General features: G+C 43.9%; 1 protein-coding gene across 1 annotated transcript in view; it reads left to right on the top strand.

Annotated features, from left to right (window-relative positions):
• pkd1l1 (polycystin 1 like 1, transient receptor potential channel interacting) overlaps positions 1-19,973 on the top strand; it is a gene marked incomplete at both ends in the record, with an annotated part of 49,581 nt that overhangs the window by 17,552 nt on the left and 12,056 nt on the right. Inside the window, 16 exons of the mRNA XM_083663037.1 lie at positions 245-466; positions 589-660; positions 1,456-1,527; positions 1,606-1,785; positions 1,873-1,950; positions 3,263-3,405; positions 4,745-4,865; positions 5,171-5,297; positions 5,632-5,824; positions 10,940-11,260; positions 11,353-11,601; positions 13,370-13,521; positions 13,727-13,827; positions 14,279-14,477; positions 14,830-14,913; positions 15,381-15,588. Of these exons, the coding sequence (XP_083519163.1) occupies positions 245-466; positions 589-660; positions 1,456-1,527; positions 1,606-1,785; positions 1,873-1,950; positions 3,263-3,405; positions 4,745-4,865; positions 5,171-5,297; positions 5,632-5,824; positions 10,940-11,260; positions 11,353-11,601; positions 13,370-13,521; positions 13,727-13,827; positions 14,279-14,477; positions 14,830-14,913; positions 15,381-15,588 (2,522 nt within the window). The remainder of the gene's footprint in view (positions 1-244; positions 467-588; positions 661-1,455; positions 1,528-1,605; positions 1,786-1,872; positions 1,951-3,262; positions 3,406-4,744; positions 4,866-5,170; positions 5,298-5,631; positions 5,825-10,939; positions 11,261-11,352; positions 11,602-13,369; positions 13,522-13,726; positions 13,828-14,278; positions 14,478-14,829; positions 14,914-15,380; positions 15,589-19,973) is intronic.

Here is a 19,973-nt window from a genome sequence, read left to right as displayed (position 1 = left end):
GTGTTGCTTAATTTAATTTCTAGAATGTGGATTTATTCATCCTGGCTGATATGAATAAAGTCTACAAACTGTATATGTTTTACTTTGACAGGTGGCTGCAAATGATGTTTGTTCAGGGGTAGAAGTAAAGCTGAAAAGCATTGTAAATTGCAAAAATGCGTGGGCATCAATTCCTAAGAAGTGCAATGTCATGGTTAAAATGGGTAGTTGATTAAGCTTTTGACTTTTTTTTTTCTATATCCAGGAGAGGAGCCCTATCATCATCGTTTGGGAGAGTTTGAGCATCCAGACCCTCTGTACCCCTTCTCTGAGCACCCCCCTGTTGTCCCTGACAATGGTAGCACCGGATATTCTGCCCCCTTTGGCCAGAGCGACATCAGTGAATTCCCCATTGACCCTGACTCTTCTGCTGACTCAGATTATGGTTTCCCTGTCCTGGAGAGTGCTGACATGGGAGGTCGACTAGGTAAGGAAAAATGAGAGGTAGTTGCTTCAGACTGGGAAACAGATGAATTGATGGGCGGTTGTGTAGATCCATACATCCATACATTCCAACCCTATCAACTGTTTCAACACCTTTTTCCTCAGAGGTTGGCTTGAAGCCCACCGGAGCACCGCCAGGACTGTCTGGCAACCAAACACACAGCTCTAATATTACAGGTAATGCTAAGATCCAAAATAATCTCTCTCCACAGAAAGGGATTGATGAAAAAGTGATAATAGATGTACATGAATGTCAATTGCATGAATTATATATATATATATATATATATATATATATATATATATATATATATGATATATGATACATATATCTATAAGCAAGCACTCATGCTTACTGTGCATTAGATTGTTGACTAAAGGAGTACCTTTCAAAGAGTCACAGCTGTTCCCGCCCGGTTTCGAACCGAGGACCTTTCGCGTGTTAGGCGAACGTGATAACCACTACACTACGGGAACTGGCTGAGTGTGCCTGCTGACACTGACTCTGATTATCTAGGGCTCACTGGGTGGCAATGGCAATGGAACCCTATGGAGCGTGAGTTTGAGCGTCTGACTCTAGCCGGTTGACCCTGTTTACATTTTAAAAACTGCGACAGTTCACACAACTTTAACATGACATGCATATATTATATTATACATCAAACTCTTGAGCTACTTCTGCTCTCACTCAGAATGTCAAAATATAAGCGATCTGATATATAGTTTTTGAGATATTAATGTTTGTTTGGCACAACTCATACTAGTTAACTGCCGCAGGGTTCCGCATTTCTGGGTGGCAGTGGCGTCACGCTGATTCGTCTTATACGCTTTTGGTCGCATCAGAGGAGGAGCAAATTCCTACCAAATATTCATGCATCATACTTGACCAATTTCTTTGCATGATTCTGGCTTGTACCCATGTAGGGTTTGAGTGTATGTGTCTACCGTGTGTTAAAGTTGATTCTTTCACAGATTTGGATTACGATGTTCCCTTCCTGGGCGTAGAAGAGGGAGACTCAGGGATTTCGGAAGGCAGACCCATAGGTGCGTGTGTGCGTGCATGTGTGTGTGCAAATGATTATGAGTGTGAGAGGTTGTGTGTTAACTTGTGTGTATTCTCAGGTGTGGGTGGTGAGAGCTCTGGTCCAGAAGGCCACTCAGATTTGGATCCAGAACCAAGTGAAGATGAGGGCAGTAATCTGGTGGACTCCGGGCCCTCTCTGGTGTTCCAGGAGCACACCCTGCTCGACCTGCCCCGAGACCCGGTAGAGAGAGGCCTGTTTGAGTCCTACACGTACACAGGTACACTATTCACAAAACACACACGTCTCTCTCGCTCAGAGCCTAGTCTTCAGTCTTCTTTCTCTCTCTCTCTTTCTGTCTCTCCAGGAATCTCCTCCCCTCTCCTCAGCTTTAGACCCTTCAGTCTGAGGCCAGAGAGCAGATACATGTTGGACGTCACTGCCAGTAAGTCAAACATAAACACAGGTTTTGCTTTAAGTGTATTATAACAGATGCTATCAATATCAGCACTGATCCATGAGAGAAAGAACAACTACAGATTGTGTACAGTCCCATGGCACATTTGTGTTTTTGGATGCTACAGCTAGCTATCTAAAAGCAAAGCAACCAAACCAAAAGCTAAGTACAAATATCAGTCATAATCCGTGTGAGATGGGGGTTTAAATTGTGGCCAAAAATCTTTTGTTAGTTCCAAATGTATTTCTAATATACTATAATATACTATACTTCCAAAAAGTACATTCCCAAGAGATTTCCAAAGATGTTGCAATGGGTAGTTAAAATATTATTAAATATGGGCCAATGTGAAATTTTCACAGTTTGTAGTTGAGATTAAATTGTTACATTAACTGAATGGTATGTGATTAAATTGTGACATTAACTGAATGTTATGTGATTAAATTGTTACATTAGCTGAATGTTATGTGATTAAATTGTTACATTAGCTGAATGTTATGTGATTAAATTGTTACATTAACTGAATGTTATGTGATTAAATTATTACATTAACTGAATGTTATGTGATTAAATTGTTACATTAGCTGAATGTTATGTGATTAAATTGTTACATTAGCTGAATGTTATGTGATTAAATTGTTACATTAACTGAATGTTATGTGATTAAATTGTTACATTAGCTGAATGTTATGTGATTAAATTGTTACATTAGCTGAATGTTATGTGATTAAATTGTTACATTAGCTGAATGTTATGTGATTAAATTGTTACATTAACTGAATGTTATGTGATTAAATTGTTACATTAACTGAATGTTATGTGATTAAATTGTTACATTAGCTGAATGTTATGTGATTAAATTGTTACATTAACTGAATGTTATGTGATTAAATTATTACATTAACTGAATGTTATGTGATTAAATTGTTACATTAACTGAATGTTATGTGATTAAATTGTTACATTAACTGAATGTTATGTGATTAAATTGTTACATTAACTGAATGTTATGTGATTAAATTGTTACATTAACTGAATGTTATGTGGCACTGTGGGAAAGAAAAATGGAACAAATGCAGCATCACAGAAGTCTTGGTTTTCACAGGCTTGCTGCACTGCTTTATGAAGTTTGGATAATCCTGTAGTGCTGATGCAGAATAGATGCCATGTGGGTTAATGGAATAGGGCCTGCTGTATTGTTGGTCCTATGTCAGCACATACATTTGTTTTCTTAAATAAATGGTATCAACCTCATAGCTGGACGATAATACTATTGTCATGGTTTGTCTGTTGAACTCAGAATCCCATAACACCGTCCTGGGCCGGACTCAGCTCTTTTTAGCAACCAACCCTGCTCCAAGAGGAATGAACTGCCAGGTGCAGCCAAGCAACGGGGTGGAGATACACACACACTTTAGCATCTTCTGCACCACGGGAAAGGAGGTATATCTCACACACACACACACACACACACACACACACACACACACACACATACACACACACACACACACATACACAAAGAAATAATCTAATAATCAAGCTAACACACATGCATGCAAGCAATCATGCTTACTGTGCATTAGATTGTTGACTAAAGGAGTACCTTTCAAAAGAGTTACTGCTGTTCCCGCCCGGTCTCGAACCGGGGACCTTTCGCGTGTTAGGCGAACGTGATAACCACTACACTACGGGAACTGGCTGAGTGCATCTGTTGACCCACTCTGATTATCTAGGGTTCAGAGTCTGCATGTGTAACTAATAATAGCATAGGCAGCAGGGTCCAAAATTAGCACCAGCCACCAGCCAAATGCTGGTAAAAAAAAAAATACGCACAAGTGGTCCACTCTAGTCTACACAGTAGAGGCTACAGCAAGCAAAACAACAACAATGCTAATCTATTGAGTGGCAGGTAAAATGTGAACATTCACTAGCCATTTGGCCGGTGGAGAAAATAGTTAATTTTGGATCCTGCAGTAATATTGAACTACTTTTATTACCTCGGCCAAGGAGGTGATGTTTTCGGTGCCGTTAGTCTGTTAACAGGATTACGGGAAGATACTCTGCTGATTCTTATGACACTTGGTGGAAGGGTGTAGCATGGGCCAAGGAAGACCCCATTACATTTAGGAGTGGATCTGATCTGACTCCGATCTGAAATGTAGATAGCAGACTGGACTAATAGCCTTGGCGGAGGTGTGCACTGTCTGAGTGCCCTTGTAGTTTCACTAGTTTATCACAAACTAAACATGAGCTCAATGATGTGTCTCCTTCTCCTTGTGCTGTTTGAATTGTCTGTCATTATCTGGTGTCAGAAGAGCAGACCTAGACTGTTATACATTATCCAAATGTAGAGGAGTACTTTAGTGTACTTTCTATCCTCTGCATGAGTTTCAGATGACTAATAAACTAGACACATTTCTCGAGCAAACACGGCAAATTTAGTTGTCAAATTTAAGACATGGCTTGAAACAGAATTACGTCACTGGTGCTTGTGTAAGATAGGAGGCCACCTCAGCAACATGATGCTTCCTTAACTGCAGGAAATGCAAATCTGATGCTCCTTTTAGCACTAAAACTCATGCTATGCTCTCAAGTTAAGAACCTAAAATGCCAATCCCCCACCGTTCTCTCTCTCTCTCTCTCTCTCTCTCTCTCTCCCTCTCTCTCTCTTTCTCTCTCTCTCTCTCTCTCTCTCTCTCTCTCTCTCTCTCTCTCTCTCTCTCTCTCTCTCTCTCTCTCTCTCTCTGTGATTGTTATTGTGATTGCATGCTCTGAACAGGACTTACTGTATGAGTACAGCTTCAGTGTAGGAGACACCACCCGCAGGACACTGTACCAAGGGAGAGACTTCCAATACTACTTCAACCTTCCTTCTGGTGACCCCAGTGATGACTATAAAGGTATACATTCACATGCACGCACGCGCGCACTCTCTCTCTCTCACACACATGCACGCACGCGCGCACTCTCTCTCTCTCTCACACACACACACACACACACACACACCTTTCAATATTTTTTTCAATAATCTTTATTGGAATGTTATCTGAAGTGCGCGCGCGTGCACAACAAACACAAAGTTGCATCATCATGGCAGTTTATTCCACAAAGTTCTCTGTAAAAGTGATGCATTGATTGATTGATTGATTGATTGATTGATTGGTTGGTTGATTGAGTCCTTGATCTATTGTCATTGTCCCCATAGTAATCATATACACAGAGATCAGGAGCAGCAGGTTTGGAACGGCCACTAAACCCTGTCCTGTCACTGTCCGAGTCCTACCAAGCTTCCTCAGAAACACTCCTTCCTGCCTCGACCCTGATCTGGAACTGTAAGACACACCAAGCACCATTGTACCACACTACAGAGCCTACTTGAATTGTACTTGCAAATAATACCGCACCTTATTTGAGCAAGGAGGTTCTATACAACAATTCACCTGAGAGATACTTGGTCAATCACACTTTGACAATCAAATTGTCTAATCTTTTTGTAACTTCTTGTATTGTCTTAACCCCAGTCATACAGGCGTTTACATACATACAGTAGGTATAAAAAATACTTTGCAGGTCTGCTACATTGTGCTAACTGTTGTAATGTGTACATGTTGTTCGGCTCTCTCTCTCTCTCTCTCTCTCTCGCTCTCTCTCTCTCTCTCTCTCTAGCTCGGAGTCAGGTCTAAGGAACCTGTCGGCTCTGGTGCGGCTCGGAAACAGTGTGGAGATTCGTAACTACATCAGTCTGCTCTCCGGCGTCCTAAACAGACTCAGCATGGACGTCAGTGCCAACACGCGTGCACAGACACACACACGCAATGTGCTCATTCCCACAGCGTGCGAGCTTGAGATCAGTGACCAGGTATGCACACATACAGTTTACTAGTTAAAGATGAACTGAAGTAGACTTTAGTTCCAGAATAGAAATCATAAAAATGAATGTGCTACCGAGAATTCTGTACCTGTTTCAATCCCTACCGGTGGAAATTCCCCAACTACAATTTCAGGATTGGGACAAGAAAATCTCTAGGTTTATCTGGGGGGGATTGAAACCAAGAATTAAGTATAAGACACTTCAACTTCCCAAAGACAAAGGAGGACTAGCCTTACCGAACCTTCTAGAATATTATTATGCTGCACAGATCCGGCCTCTGGTTTGTTGGTGTGACAAAAAGTGCATCACAAGATGGAAAGAGATTGAATTAGGAAAGGAGGGGAGTCAAGTTCAAAACATGATAGCAAATAGAAATTTGTTTAAAGAGAAGGAGAAAGAGCTAGACCCAATCACTGTGTTTACTCTGAGAACCTGGTTTATAGTGGTCAGAAAATACAATCTGGGGAGGGAGGTCAAACTACTGAGCTGGTTGACTCATAATCCCAAATTCAAACCCGGGACCCTTGACATCAGTTTTGTACAATGGGCAAACAAGGGCATTACGGCAATAATCACAATAATAGATAAAAAAGAAATTAAAAGTTTTCGGGACTTGAAGAATGAATTTGACCTGGAGAAGCAAGATTTGTTTAGGTACGGTACTTGCAGGTCAGAGACTTCTTCAATAAGGAAATAAAACCAGACCTTCCGGAACAGATAAGCGGAGTGATTGGGGCTCAGGGTAATGCCTATAAGAATAACACAAGCAGAGTGATATTGGTGCTGTATCAGGGCTTGATGATGAGTAGAGGATCCTCTACTCATCTAGAGATAGATGGATAAAGGAATGTAAATTAGAAATAACTGAAGATGATTGGTATAATATATGTTGTGTACAGCAAACGACCACCAGCTCCAGGATGTGGAGTTTTGCTGGAAAAATATCATGAGGTTCTTTATTACTCCCAAGACAAAAAGTAAATTTTCTGAAGCACCTCATACGTGTTGGAGGCTTTGTGGGGAGAGAAATGTAGATCACGCTCATGTTTTCTGGGAATGTAAGAAAATTAGGAAATATTGGGAAGAAATATGGGTGGAATTGAAAGCAATATTGGGATACGAGGTACCTAACATGTGTGAGGTGCTTTATCTAAGTAACTTAACCAACGAAAATGTACAGCGGGAGGATCAGTATTTGGTTAAAGTTTTGCTAGCAGCAACCAAGAAGGCAATCACAAGGAAGAACCACCCACCCAGATTCATTGGACGGAAATAGTAGAGGAGATTTTCGAAATGGAAAGACTTACACACATCCTGAGAATTCAAAAGACACAATTTGAAATAAAATGGGACAAATGGACAACTTACAAGGAAACCCCTCCTCACAGAGACACCACCCTAACCCCTGAAAGAAGAGCTGAAGTAGTATGAACCACAGAATGTAATCATGTAACAATGACACACCCAACGCTCGTTTTTTGTTTGTTTATTGTTTGTTTTGTATGTGACTAAATGTGCATAAATCAATAAAAAATTTAAGTAAAAAAGAAAAGATGAACTGAAGTAACGCACAACCTGCAATTGTTGGATTATGTTCAAAGTATGAAAATGTGTTTTCTCAGAATATCTCTCCCTCGTTCTCACACACACAGCCGGATTTAAAAACCTTTACTTTTTAAACTCCACCTTTTACAACATTTCGATCATGTGTAATTTGTTGGCAGGCATCAATGACAGACAATATCTACATTCTCAAAGACCTCCTACAAGTCACCCATCAGGTAGGTGACTCTCACACTCTCTGTGTTGTCACATCATGTCAATGGAGACAGTAACTGATATGTGGTTGATTAGTTAAAGGGACAGCTCACCCTAAAATCCAAAATACATATATTCCCTCTCACCTGTAGTGCTATTTATCCATCTATATCATTTTATGTTAGTTGCCTGAGTTTTGGAGATATCGGCCGCAGAGTTTCTGCCTTCTCTCCAATACAATGGAACTGGATGGCACTCGGCTTGTGGTGCTCAAAGTGCCAAAGAAATACATTTGAAAAACTCAACAGCAATGTCTCTTTCCAGAAATCATGACCCCGTTACTCAAGACAATCCACAGACCTTGTTATGAGCAGTTTCATGGAGGAACTATTTTCTTTTGACCGAACTACAGCCGCTAGCTGCTAGCTAGTTCCTACATGAGACTGCAAAAGAAAATAGTTCCTACATGAAACTGCTCACAACAAAGTCTGTGCATTATTTTGAGTAACCGGGTCATGATTTCTGGAAAGAGACATTGCTGTTGAGTTTTTCAAATGTATTGTTTTGGTGCTTCGAGCACCACAAGCCGAGTGCCATCCAGTTCCATTGTATTGAAGAGAATCAGAAAGACTTTAATGATCCCCGGGGGGAAATTGGGACAGGTTACAGTAGCTCGCTCACAGAACACACACAGCATAAAATAAACAGTAGTAAATGCGATAGTAAGCAAAATAAGCAGAATAAGAACACAACATAGCATAGAATAAACAGTAGTAAAAGGCGATAGGAGCAAAAATAAGCAAAATAAGTAGAATACGTCTAAAGCAAGCAAAATAAGTAGAGTAAGTACTGTATACATTACGTGCCAATTACCTTTATTGCACACTGGACTTATATTAAGTCGGCTTGCCCTATACGTTACACGTGGCTCAGCCAGGCACAGTTAACCTATCGGCTGGCTCAGTCTCAGGGAGACTGAGCGTCTCCGAGGTGCCCTTTTAAGAGAGGCATTAAATAGACCGATGGCCACAGGCAGGAATGATTTCCTGTGCCTCTCCGTATTGCATCTAGGTGGGATCAGTCTCTCACTGAACGTGCTCCTGTGTTTGACTAGCACGCCATGGAGTGGGTGCGAGTCATTGCTCATGATGGAGCGTAGCCTGGACAACGTTCTCTTCTCCGACACCGCAGTCAGAGAGCCCAGATCCAGCCCCACAATGTCCCTGGCCTTACGGATCAGTTTGTTGAGTCTGTTGGCGTCCGCTGCCTTCAGCCTGCTGCCCCAGCACACAATAGCATACAGGAAGGCACTAGCCACTACCGACTCATAGAACATCCACAGCATGGTCCGGCAGACGTTGAAGGACCTCAGCTGTCTCAGAAAGTAGAGACGGCTTTGCCCCTTCTTGTAGAGTGCATCAGAGTTCTTAGCCCAGTCTAGTTTATTGTCAATGTACACTCCAAGGTACTTGTAATCCTCCACTATGTCAACACTGACCCCATGTGACACCATGTGACAAAGTTGGCCACCACATCCCGATACTCATCTTCGTCGCCATCTTTGATACATCCCACTATCGCAGAGTCGTCAGAGAACTTCTGAAGGTGGCAAGACTCTGTCTGGTAGGTGAAGTCCGTGGTGTAGATGGTGAAGAAGAAGGGAGAGAAGACCGTCCCCTGTGGTGCTCCCATATTGCTGACCACTCTGTCTGACGCACAGTTCTGCAGGCGCACATACTGTGGTCTGCCAGACAGGTAGTCCACAATCCAGGCCACCAGGGGGGCATCCACCCGCATCGCCGTCAGCTTCTCACCCAGTAGAGCCGGCCTGATGGTGTTGAAAGCACTGGAGAAGTCGAAGAACATGACTCTCACAGTGCTAGCCGGGTTGTCAAGGTGGGCGTAGGCGTGTTTGGTCAGGTAGATGACAGCGTCCTCCACTCCCAGTAGGGGCTGGTAGGCGAACTGGAGGGGTCAAGGGATGGTTTGACCATAGGCCTGAGCTGCTCCAGGACGAGTTACTCCAGGGTCTTCATGATGTGGGACGTCAGAGCTACCGGCCTGTAGTCGTTGGAGCCACTGGGTCTTGGCTTTTTAGGTACAGGAACGATACAGGACATCTTCCACATCACCGCTGGGGGGCACAGGCTTTGAGCACCATGGGGCTGACGCCATCTGCTTTCCTAGTGTGTAGTCTCATAAGCTGATTCCTCACCTGGGGTCCGCTGTGATGGTCAGCGTGGGTGGCGGGGGGGGGGGGGGGGGTGGCATCATCAGCTCTGAAGCCCTTTGGGGGGGGGGGGGGTGTAGCCTTTGCTCTGGGTGACAGGGTATGGCCTGGGGGATGAGGGGGAGGGGAAGGTGATACGTCCTGTGGGTCATCTGGAGGGCCATCAGCCAGAGCCAGAGGGAGGGGGGGGAGAGCCGTGTGGTGGGGGCTGCTGTTTGAATGCTGCAGACAGGAGAGTCGGGGGAGGGGGCCCCCGGGCCAGCTGTATCAAATCTATTGAAGAACAGATTGAATTTGTTGGCCCGATCAACCCCCCCCCCTCCACCCCCCTGCCACCAGCTCGATTGAAGCCAGTGATGGCTTTCACACCCCTCCACACCTCTCTCATATTGTTCTCACGGAGCTTCGACTCTAGCTTCGACCTGTAGCCCTCCTTTGCCACTCTAATGCTCACTTTCAACTCCCCCTGGATGGCTCTGATCCTGTCTGTATCCCCCGACCTAAATGCTCTTTTCTTGGCGTTCAGGATGGCCTTGATGTCTTTAGTTACGCACGGCTTGTTGTTAGGCTAGCATTTTATTTCCTTTGTGGGTATGTTGCAGTCCACACAGAAGTTAGTCAGTAATGCACTCTGTGAGCCCGTCAATATCCTCGCCATGTGGGTCACAGAGTGCCTGCCAGTCTGTCACCTCAAAACAGGCTCTAAGAGCCTCCATTCCTTCATCTGACCATACCCTCACTGTCCTGGAGGTCCCAGGAAGTTGTTTTACCAACGGGGTATAGCTGGATCTGAGGTAGACCAGATTGTGATCAGAGCGGCCAAGCGGGGGGACAGACATCTCTGCGGCTGATATCTCCAAAACTCAGGCAACTATCCCAAAACAATATAGATGGATAAATAGCACTGCAGGTGAGAGGGAAAATATGTATTTTGGATTTTAGGGTGAGCTGTCCCTTTAAAAAGGAAGGATGGAGGAAGGGATGAACATACATACTGTAATCAGGGAAGCATCGGCCTATTATTGGATCGATTGTAGTTGTTGAATTGCCTGTTGGAAGATGATGCTGGCTGGCTTGATTGATTGATTATTTATTACTTTCTTAACCCTTTTTAGGTCACATTAGTGAGTGCCGCGCACGTGACGGCTCACATTCAGGACATCTCAGAGCGGTTTGAGTCCGGTGTCCTGGTCCTGTATTGCCTGGACCAGAGGACAGTCCACACACTGCTCACACTGCTCTCGTACAGCCTCCAGGCCACTGCCACTGCTGATGACCTCACGCCAGAAACGGCCAACACTGATGACATCACGGCCAATTATCTCCTCTCTGGCTCGTCTAACGGTGAAAGCATCAAACAGGGAAAGGCGTTTTCTACAGAGCAAGTCGTGCAACTTGTAACTAAGAGCCTGCGGATTGCTGCCGACCTGGTTTTGGTGAGAGAAATCAAACTTGTAAACATGTCCGCTCACACCAACAGTCATGCCCCTTATTTATGTCTCTCTGAAATCCGCCGTCTCTATTTCAGAAGTACATCCTGCTCAGCAAGACCCAGCAGCACAGCGTCGGCACCAGTCTCATGGCCCTGCACGCCTCATACAGACACCAAACCCCCACCACCACCACCACCATCATCAGCAGCAGCAGCTCAGCCACCATCTACCTGCCTGAGTCCCTGAACCAGCTTGTGTTTGTTTCTGAGGATGGACCCTGTGTGCTCAGCCTGCTGACCGAGTTCACCCAGAGCCCGTACTCCTGGGCCAGCGCTCCTGCTCAGGTGAGACAGGAGGCAGTGGGAAGTTAGTGACTCAACAAGGCAAGGCATCATTCTCATTTTCCTCTTGTTTTTCCAGCTGAGCGGGCCAGTGGTTGACCTGAGTTTCTACACGTGCAGCACTAGGAGAAAGATCCCACTCCACTCCCTCCTTCAGCCAATCAACATCGAGTTCAAACAACCCCCCAGAAATGTGCGTCACTACCTGATTAGACAGTTGATTACAGTTCTTCTCATCTCTTGTCTGTTTTTATGCCTCCGCCGGCGATAGCCAGGCGGAGGCATTATGGATCCGGGTTGTCCGTCCGTATGGCCGTCCGTCCGTACGGCCGTCCGTCCGTACGGCCGTACGTCCGTCCGTACGATGTTTGTTAACGCGATATCTGAGGAACACCTGGACGGAATTTCATCAAATTTGCCTCAAACATCGACTTAGACTCAAGGATGATTTGATTAGATTTTGGTGGTCAAAGGTCAAAGTTCAAGGTCACTGTGACCTCTCGAACGCCATTTTCAAGCTTGTTAACGCGATATCTCAGGAATGCCTTGACGGAATTTAATCAAACTTGTCTCAAACATCGACTTGGACTCAAGGATGAACTGATTAGATTTTGGTGGTCAAAGGTCAAAGTTCAAGGTCACTGTGACCTCTCGAATGTCATTTTCAAGCTTGTTAACACGATATCTCAGGAATGCCTTGACGGAATTTAATCAAACTTGTCTCAAACATCGACTTGGACTCAAGGATGAACTTATTACATTTTGGTGGTCAAAGGTCAAGGTCACTGTGACCTCTCAAACGCCATTTTCCAGCTTGTTAACGCGATATCTCATGAATACCTTGACGGAATTTCATCAAATTTGCCTCAAACATCTACTTAGACTCAAGGATGAACTGATTACATTTTGGTGGTCAAAAGTCAAAGGTCAAGGTCACTGTCACCTCTCGAACGCCATTTTCAAGCTTGTTAACGTGATATCTCAGGAATGCCTTGACGGAATTTAATCAAACTTGTCTCAAACATCGACTTGGACTCAAGGATGAACTGATTAAATTTTGCTGGTCAAAGGTCATGGTCACTGTGACCTCTCAAACGCCATTTTCCAGCTTGTTAACGCGATATCTCACAAATGCCTTGGCGGACTTTCATCAAATTTGCCTCAAACATCGCCTTAGACTCAAGGATGATCTGATTAGACTTTGGTGGTCAAAGGTCAAGGTGAGCTCTCGAACGCCATTTTCAAGCTTGTTAACGCGATATCTCAGGAATGCCTTGACGGAATTTAATCAAACTTGTCTCAAACACTGACTTGGACTCAAGGATGAACTGATTACATTTTGGTGGTCAAAGTTCAAGGTCACTGTGACCTCTCACACACCCAATTTCCAAGCTCTGTAACACAACATCACAGGAGCGCCTTGACGGAATCTCTTCCAATTTGCCTCAAATGGCGATTTGGACCCCAGAATGAACTAATGGCGGAGGCATAAGTCCACCTTGCGGTCGTTCTAGTTTTTCTTTGTTGTGGATTGACTGGCCATGGTCAAGTCAACTCTGTTGATACCTGAACAGATATACTGTAGACATTATAAATTATGTTTATTACTAGCATAAACCGGTTTTGTTCAACTCTACTACAACACATACTTCCACGCAAGTAGGTGACCGGTGATATCAGAAAATGTAAATTGTTATCTTATTCAAAACATTTTATGACTTTTGAGTTTGTGATTCATGAATGAGTAAGCGCAATGACATCTCTGCTGTAGAAGAGCTCTGTGAGAGAGTACATCCTCCTGCGCAGCCAGGTCAACTACCACAGCCTCAACATTACCCAGCAGCACTTGCAGCAGGCCATCCAGCTGAGTGTGGCGTTCACGCAGCCGCCCAACAAGACGTTTCCCATCATGCTGCTCTTCAGGTAGACTCACAGTGATGTGTGTTGGTTCATAGCCATAATCTTACAGTATTTAAAGCAACACCTAGCAGCAACACAACCACCATCAACGGTAAGGTTATACAGTATGTTGTGATAATAGTCATTTGTTAATTCATCAAAGTCAATAGGGAAAGCCATGGAGTAATACAGAGAATGGTCTTACCTGTGTGTATCTTTGTTGTGCCAGGATGTTGGAGAGGCCGACTCCTAGCCTGTACCATCTGCACACGATTCATCATTGGGACACCAACACCACAAAACTCACTCTGCCTCCCTCCTACCTCAATAGTAAGAAACTCTCCGTTCTCCTTCTAGTCTTTCAGTTTTCTGCCCTCTTTTACTCTCTCCTGCTCTTTTCATCTGCTGCTCAAATCTATGAAGATCATCATCCACAAAGATCTTTCATATTTTGTTGTTGTTGTTGTTTTCTTAATACATACTAAAACTACTAAATTAGGTTTTTGCGATGTACAATGCAGAAGAAGAATTTCAGAGACACCTGTCACCACAGGAGATGATGATTTTGTATTATGCTAACCATTAAATGACTAAATTCTCATTTACTCTGTTTTTGTGAAACAGAAAGGTCACGTAAAAACATCTTGTGATCATATTAGAGTAGCAGATTATTATTCAACATAACAGAATGCTTAGTTAGTGTGATGAGTGTCTCCGATTTTTCTTTAATTATTATTATGCACTTTCATTGGCGTGTTCTTTCATTAAATGCGAAAAATAGCAGTAGGTGTGGGTTACCTGGCCCTGCTGAACGCTGACTATGGGAAGCCTCCCAGACACAAGTACCTGAGTAGCCAGGTGAGCTACAGCGTCACACTGCAGAGCAGCCTGTGTTTGTCCTGGGATGCCCACCAGGGGGCGTGGACACCCCACGGCTGTGCAACACAGCAAGGAAAGACAACCACTGCTGTCAACTGCAGGTAAGACATGTGTTACGTTACGTGTGTGTGGGCATACACACATGCAGTCACACAAAAATAATAACAATACACATGCAGGCACTCTCTCACACACACGTCAGACCCCAGTAAGAATAGCTGTAGCATTTGTTGCAGCTAATGGGCATCCTAATAAACTACACACACACACACGCACGCACGCACGCACGCACGCACGCACGCACACACACACACACACACACACACACTCACTCACTCACTCACTCACTCACTCACTCACTCTCTCACACACACACACACACACACACACAGCTAAACCTATGCATTACATAACGGAATCACTCCTTCACTCGTGTTATTTGTTGTTGTTCAGTTGTAACCAGTTGAGGCCACTGACTGTGGTGCAGCATCAGATCCAGAGCAGCCATGAAGCAGCCGATCTGGACCAGTTCCTAAGGTGACCTCATCCTCATCAATATAAATCAATATACATTTACTGTCAACATTTTTGCTTTTAGTGCGCATGCAGGCTTCAATACAACACAAACACAAACCGCAAATACATGTTAACAACATGCCTTTCAATGTTCATTGTTTCATAAAATGTGGAAAAAATACACACATCACTTTGAGGGGTGCTGGGTTAGATAGAAATCACAATAGAAAAAATAGAACCCGCACACACTTTTATGCTCCAAAGTTGAATGCTTTACTAAGACAACGTTTCGAGCCTCAGCTCTTCATCAGGTCATCTTCTGATGATGATCTGAAGTATTCATCTTTGGAGCATAAGTGTGTGCGGGTTCTATTCTTTCTATCAATGTTCATTGTTGCCTGTTTGTTGTGGCTTTTGTTAGTGAGAATGGAGATGAAATGCCTAACACAGCTTCCTCTCACACTGTCTGTCCCTCCATGTGACTTCAGTGTGGTCAGTGATGTGACAGTGGCTGCTGTGTTGCTGTTGTGTGTGTGCCTGTACACCCTGGGCTTGGCAGCATGTAAGAAAGCTGATGTGGTCTCAGAGAAGAGTCGGAGGGTCCACTACCTTTCTGACAACTCTCCATCTGACCCATACCTCTATGTTGTCACCATCCACACCGGCCTCTGCTCCGCAGCCCACATGAGCGCCAAGGTAAGACTTTCAATAGAGAGGCAAAGTGAACGTCACTTCCTGCTTCAGCACTGTACTAGAGATTTTCTTCCGCAATTTATTTTCCCATAGACAATAAATCAATTTTTTTCTTCAAATGAAACTGAAAAAGATCGTTACAAACAGAATAGGGGAAATAATATGGTTGTGTTCTATTATGTCAGGGTGTGTAATCTCTTTCTTGGTCTAATTTGGACTTGTTAAATGCTTTATTGAGTTGAAACGTTTAGCAAATTAACTGTTGGCATCTGAGAGCCAACAGTGTTGTTTCCCTCAAAAAGGGAAGAGCAGAAAGCCGCTAAAGGTGGTTCGATTATAGGCATCATCCCAGATACCATGGCCTGAGGGGAGGAGCATGTAGACTACATCCCCTTCCTGCAGCTCCAGGGCCAGTGTGTTAGACATGTTCACGCGTTCAATCTCGCCATTGTAATGGGAGTTCCACGTCATCCTCTTGTCATTGTGATAGAGATTAGCACCGATAGATATCGACGTGCGTTCCTCCCAGGCTGTGAATCTGATGTAGTAGACTCCTCTGACTGGGGCTGTGAAGATGCCTACAGAGGAGAACATCAGTGAGAGGAGCCCGAAAACAGATTGTTTGATTAGCCAACCATACTCACCCACAAAATCTGTTATCAGCCATACAAATATATATTTTAAAGACGGGGGAGCCAGAATACAGGATACAATAAACACATGCATAAACTGTGATTGTGTCAATTAACAATTTTGCTGTTGTCTTCATTAATTCATTAGTGCTTAATCACTTCATAGTGACTTAAGAGGTGGTGAGTAGCTATATCAATACTGATTAATCAAGGATTCATTAACATAATTAAACATTAACTAGCAAACCATAATGTAGTGTTACTGAGGGGGTGGGGGTGGGGTTAACATAATAAACTAGACTAGAGGGCACTCGGTAGAGACATACCTCCTCCAACCTTTCTACAATGTTTCGTGGCGTCATGAATCCATTTGGAAGTTCGGTGCCTTTTTGTGATTGGCCAGAATGGCCACACCTGTTACCACACCCCCTTTTGGCCAGTGGCTGTGGAAAGTTAATCAGTTCGTTCGTCCTTGGCCCATGACCAAACTTCTACAAAGTTTCATGGTGTTACATGAATCTGTGCGGAAGTTGCACCTTTTTGTGATTAAGACATGCCATTGCCACGCCCCTTTGTGGCCAGCGGCTGTAAAACATCCAAAACATGCAAACAATGCAAAACAGACATTCCACAAATGACTTTAAGCACAAAGCAAAGCCCATCACAGTCACTGAGTCACATATTGACTTCACTGAAGAATCCTAAGTTGCTAGTGTGTGTAGGTGAGAGGTCAGTAGGCTACCTGTAGCAGAGATGGGGACTTGGACTTGAGACTTGGACTTGAGTCGCACTTAAGTCACACACACAGTGACTTGAGACTTGACTTGAGACTCGTCCTCAAAAGACTTGAGACTTGGACTTGTGACCAAAGACTTGAGACTTGACTTGGACTTGTGACCAAAGACTTGAGACTTGATTTGGACTTGTGACCAAAGACTTGAGACTTGACTTGAGACTCATCCTCAAAAGACTTGAGACTTGACTTGGACTTGTGACCAAAGACTTGAGACTTGACTTGGACTTGTGACCAAAGACTTGAGACTTGACTTGGACTTGTGACCAAAGACTTGAGACTTGACTTGGACTTGCCCCTCAAACACTTGAGACTTGACTTGGACTTGCCCCTCAAAGACTTGAGACTTGACTTGGACTTGCCCCTCAAATACTTCAAAGTCAAAAGACTTGAGACTTGACTTGGACTTGTGACCAAAGACTTGAGACTTGACTTGGACTTGTGACCAAAGACTTGAGACTTGACTTGGACTTGTGACCAAATACTTGAGACTTGACTTGGACTTGTGACCAAAGACTTGAGACTTGACTTGGACTTGTGACCAAATACTTGAGACTTGACTTGGACTTGTGACCAAAGACTTGAGACTTGACTTGGACTTGTGACCAAAGACTTGAGACTTGACTTGGTTTGCCCCTCAAATACTCGAGACTTGACTTGGACTTATGACCAAATACTTGAGACTTGACTTGGACTTGTGACCAAAGACTTGAGACTTGACTTGGACTTGCCCCTCAAAGACTTGAGACTTGACTTGGACTTGCCCCTCAAAGCATTGAGACTTGACTTGGACTTGTGACCAAAGACTTGAGACTTGACTTGGACTTGTGCCCAAAGACTTGAAACTTGACTTGGACTTGTGACCAAAGACTTGATACTTGACTTGGACTTGTGACCAAAGACTTGAGACTTGACTTGGACTTGTGACCAAAGACTTGAGACTTGACTTGGACTTGCCCCTCAAAGACTTGAGACTTGACTTGGACTTGCCCCTCAAATACTTGAGACTTGACTTGGACTTGTGACCAAAGACTTGAGACTTGACTTGGACTTGTGACCAACGACTTGAGACTTGACTTGGACTTGTGACCAAAGACTTGAGACTTGACTTGGACTTGTGACCAACGACTTGAGACTTGACTTGGACTTGTGACCAAAGACTTGAGTCTTGACTTGGACTTGTGACCAAAGACTTGAGACTTGACTTGGACTTGCCCCTCAAATACTTGAGACTTGACTTGGACTTGTGACCAAAGACTTGAGACTTGACTTGGACTTGTGACCAAAGACTTGAGACTCGACTTGGACTTGCCCCTCAAAGACTTGAGACTTGACTTGGACTTGCCCCTCAAAGCATTGAGACTTGACTTGGACTTGTGACCAAAGACTTGAGACTTGAGTTGAGTTGAGTTGAGTTGAGTTGAGTTGAGTTGAGTTGAGTTGAGTTGAGAAAACTTTATTTATCCCCGGGGGGCAATTCAGTTTCTACAGTTCATCACCGTTGCAAGTAAACGGTGACTTGGACTTGTGACCAAAGACTTGAGACTTGACTTAGACTTGCCCCTCAAAGACTTGAGACTTGACTTGGACTTGCCCCTCAAAGCATTGAGACTTGACTTGGACTTGTGACCAAAGACTTGAGACTTGACTTGGACTTGTGCCCAAAGACTTGAGACTTGACTTGGACTTTCCCCTCAAAGCCTTGAAACTTGACTTGGACTTGTGACCAAAGACTTGAGACTTGACTTGGACTTGCCCCTCAAAGCATTGAGACTTGACAAAAAATGACCTGTGAGCATCTCTGACCTGTAGTCGGGTTGTAGGCCTGGCCGATGTTGGTGAAGACTTTGCTGAACTTGAGTGTGATGTCAGTATTGAAGGGTCCTCATAGGCTACAGTAGAGCCTCACTACACTGCAGCTGCGTGGCTGCTAACAGCCATCAGGCATTTCATTCCATTTAAATCACAGCTGCATAATGTCAAACACTTCTCCCTCATTTAATTTCATAGATGTTGATGTCATCTACATCCTGTTGCACTCAATGCTCCTCGGTTAGCCACTGTCATCCTCGGTAGGACTGTGTATTGGCAAGAATCTGCCAATCTATATGATGCATATCTCGATACTGTAAGGAAGGAGAGATACAGTATATTGTGATTTTTTTTAAATCTAATTTTAGGAAAAACTATCATAGTATAAAGCCACCACCATATGCATAAAATCTGAGTTAAAAAAAAGTGGAAGAGTCTTAACGACTGAAGATACAACACTGCTATATAGTGGTTGGGGGTTTAAACAACTGCCATGAATCTTGCATGTAGACTATTCATTAACATATTTTTGTTTTTGAGAATCAATACAGTGTCACAAAACATAATATTGCGATACTCAAGTCTATCAATATTTTCGTATACCCCTAATTCTCAGTGCAAACAGAATAATTCATTTTTAGTCGCAGGAGGTAAGTAATGGTTTATGCATACCTGCATTCTTCCTCTTGAGGTCTTCCACATCCATCTCACTGACACGCACTCTGCCTTCCAGATCTAAACACATTTGAATATTATTTGTGTGAAGTAGGTTTAGTTGGGTGTTTTCAGACAGACCGTTTTCCCCTTGATCACATATTAATCTCTTGTTTGTCAGTGTGATTTGCAACACTTGCATTACCTGTGTTCTCTTGCTCCAGTTTCTCCATCTTGCTCTTGCTGTTCCTCAGCTCCACCCTCTGTTCGACCACCATGTCTCTCAGCTCCTTCAGCTCAGCCCAGATGTCTGGGGTGAAGAACGTCTGCCTGCTGCTGCTCTGCTCATGGGCTGTCTCTATACCCTGGGCCTCAGCCTCTGTCCTCTCGCTCTGTCCTCCTGCACTGACACCCAGTTGTGTGATGTCATCCTCTGAGACCCCTCTACTCTCTGTCGGAGCCCACGTCCTGCACAGACAGAGCAGCAGCACCAGCAG

Source organism: Poromitra crassiceps, assembly GCF_964638095.1.
Source record: "Poromitra crassiceps genome assembly, chromosome: 2".
NCBI lineage: Eukaryota > Metazoa > Chordata > Actinopteri > Beryciformes > Melamphaidae > Poromitra > Poromitra crassiceps.
This window is presented reverse-complemented; position numbering and strand designations above follow the sequence as displayed.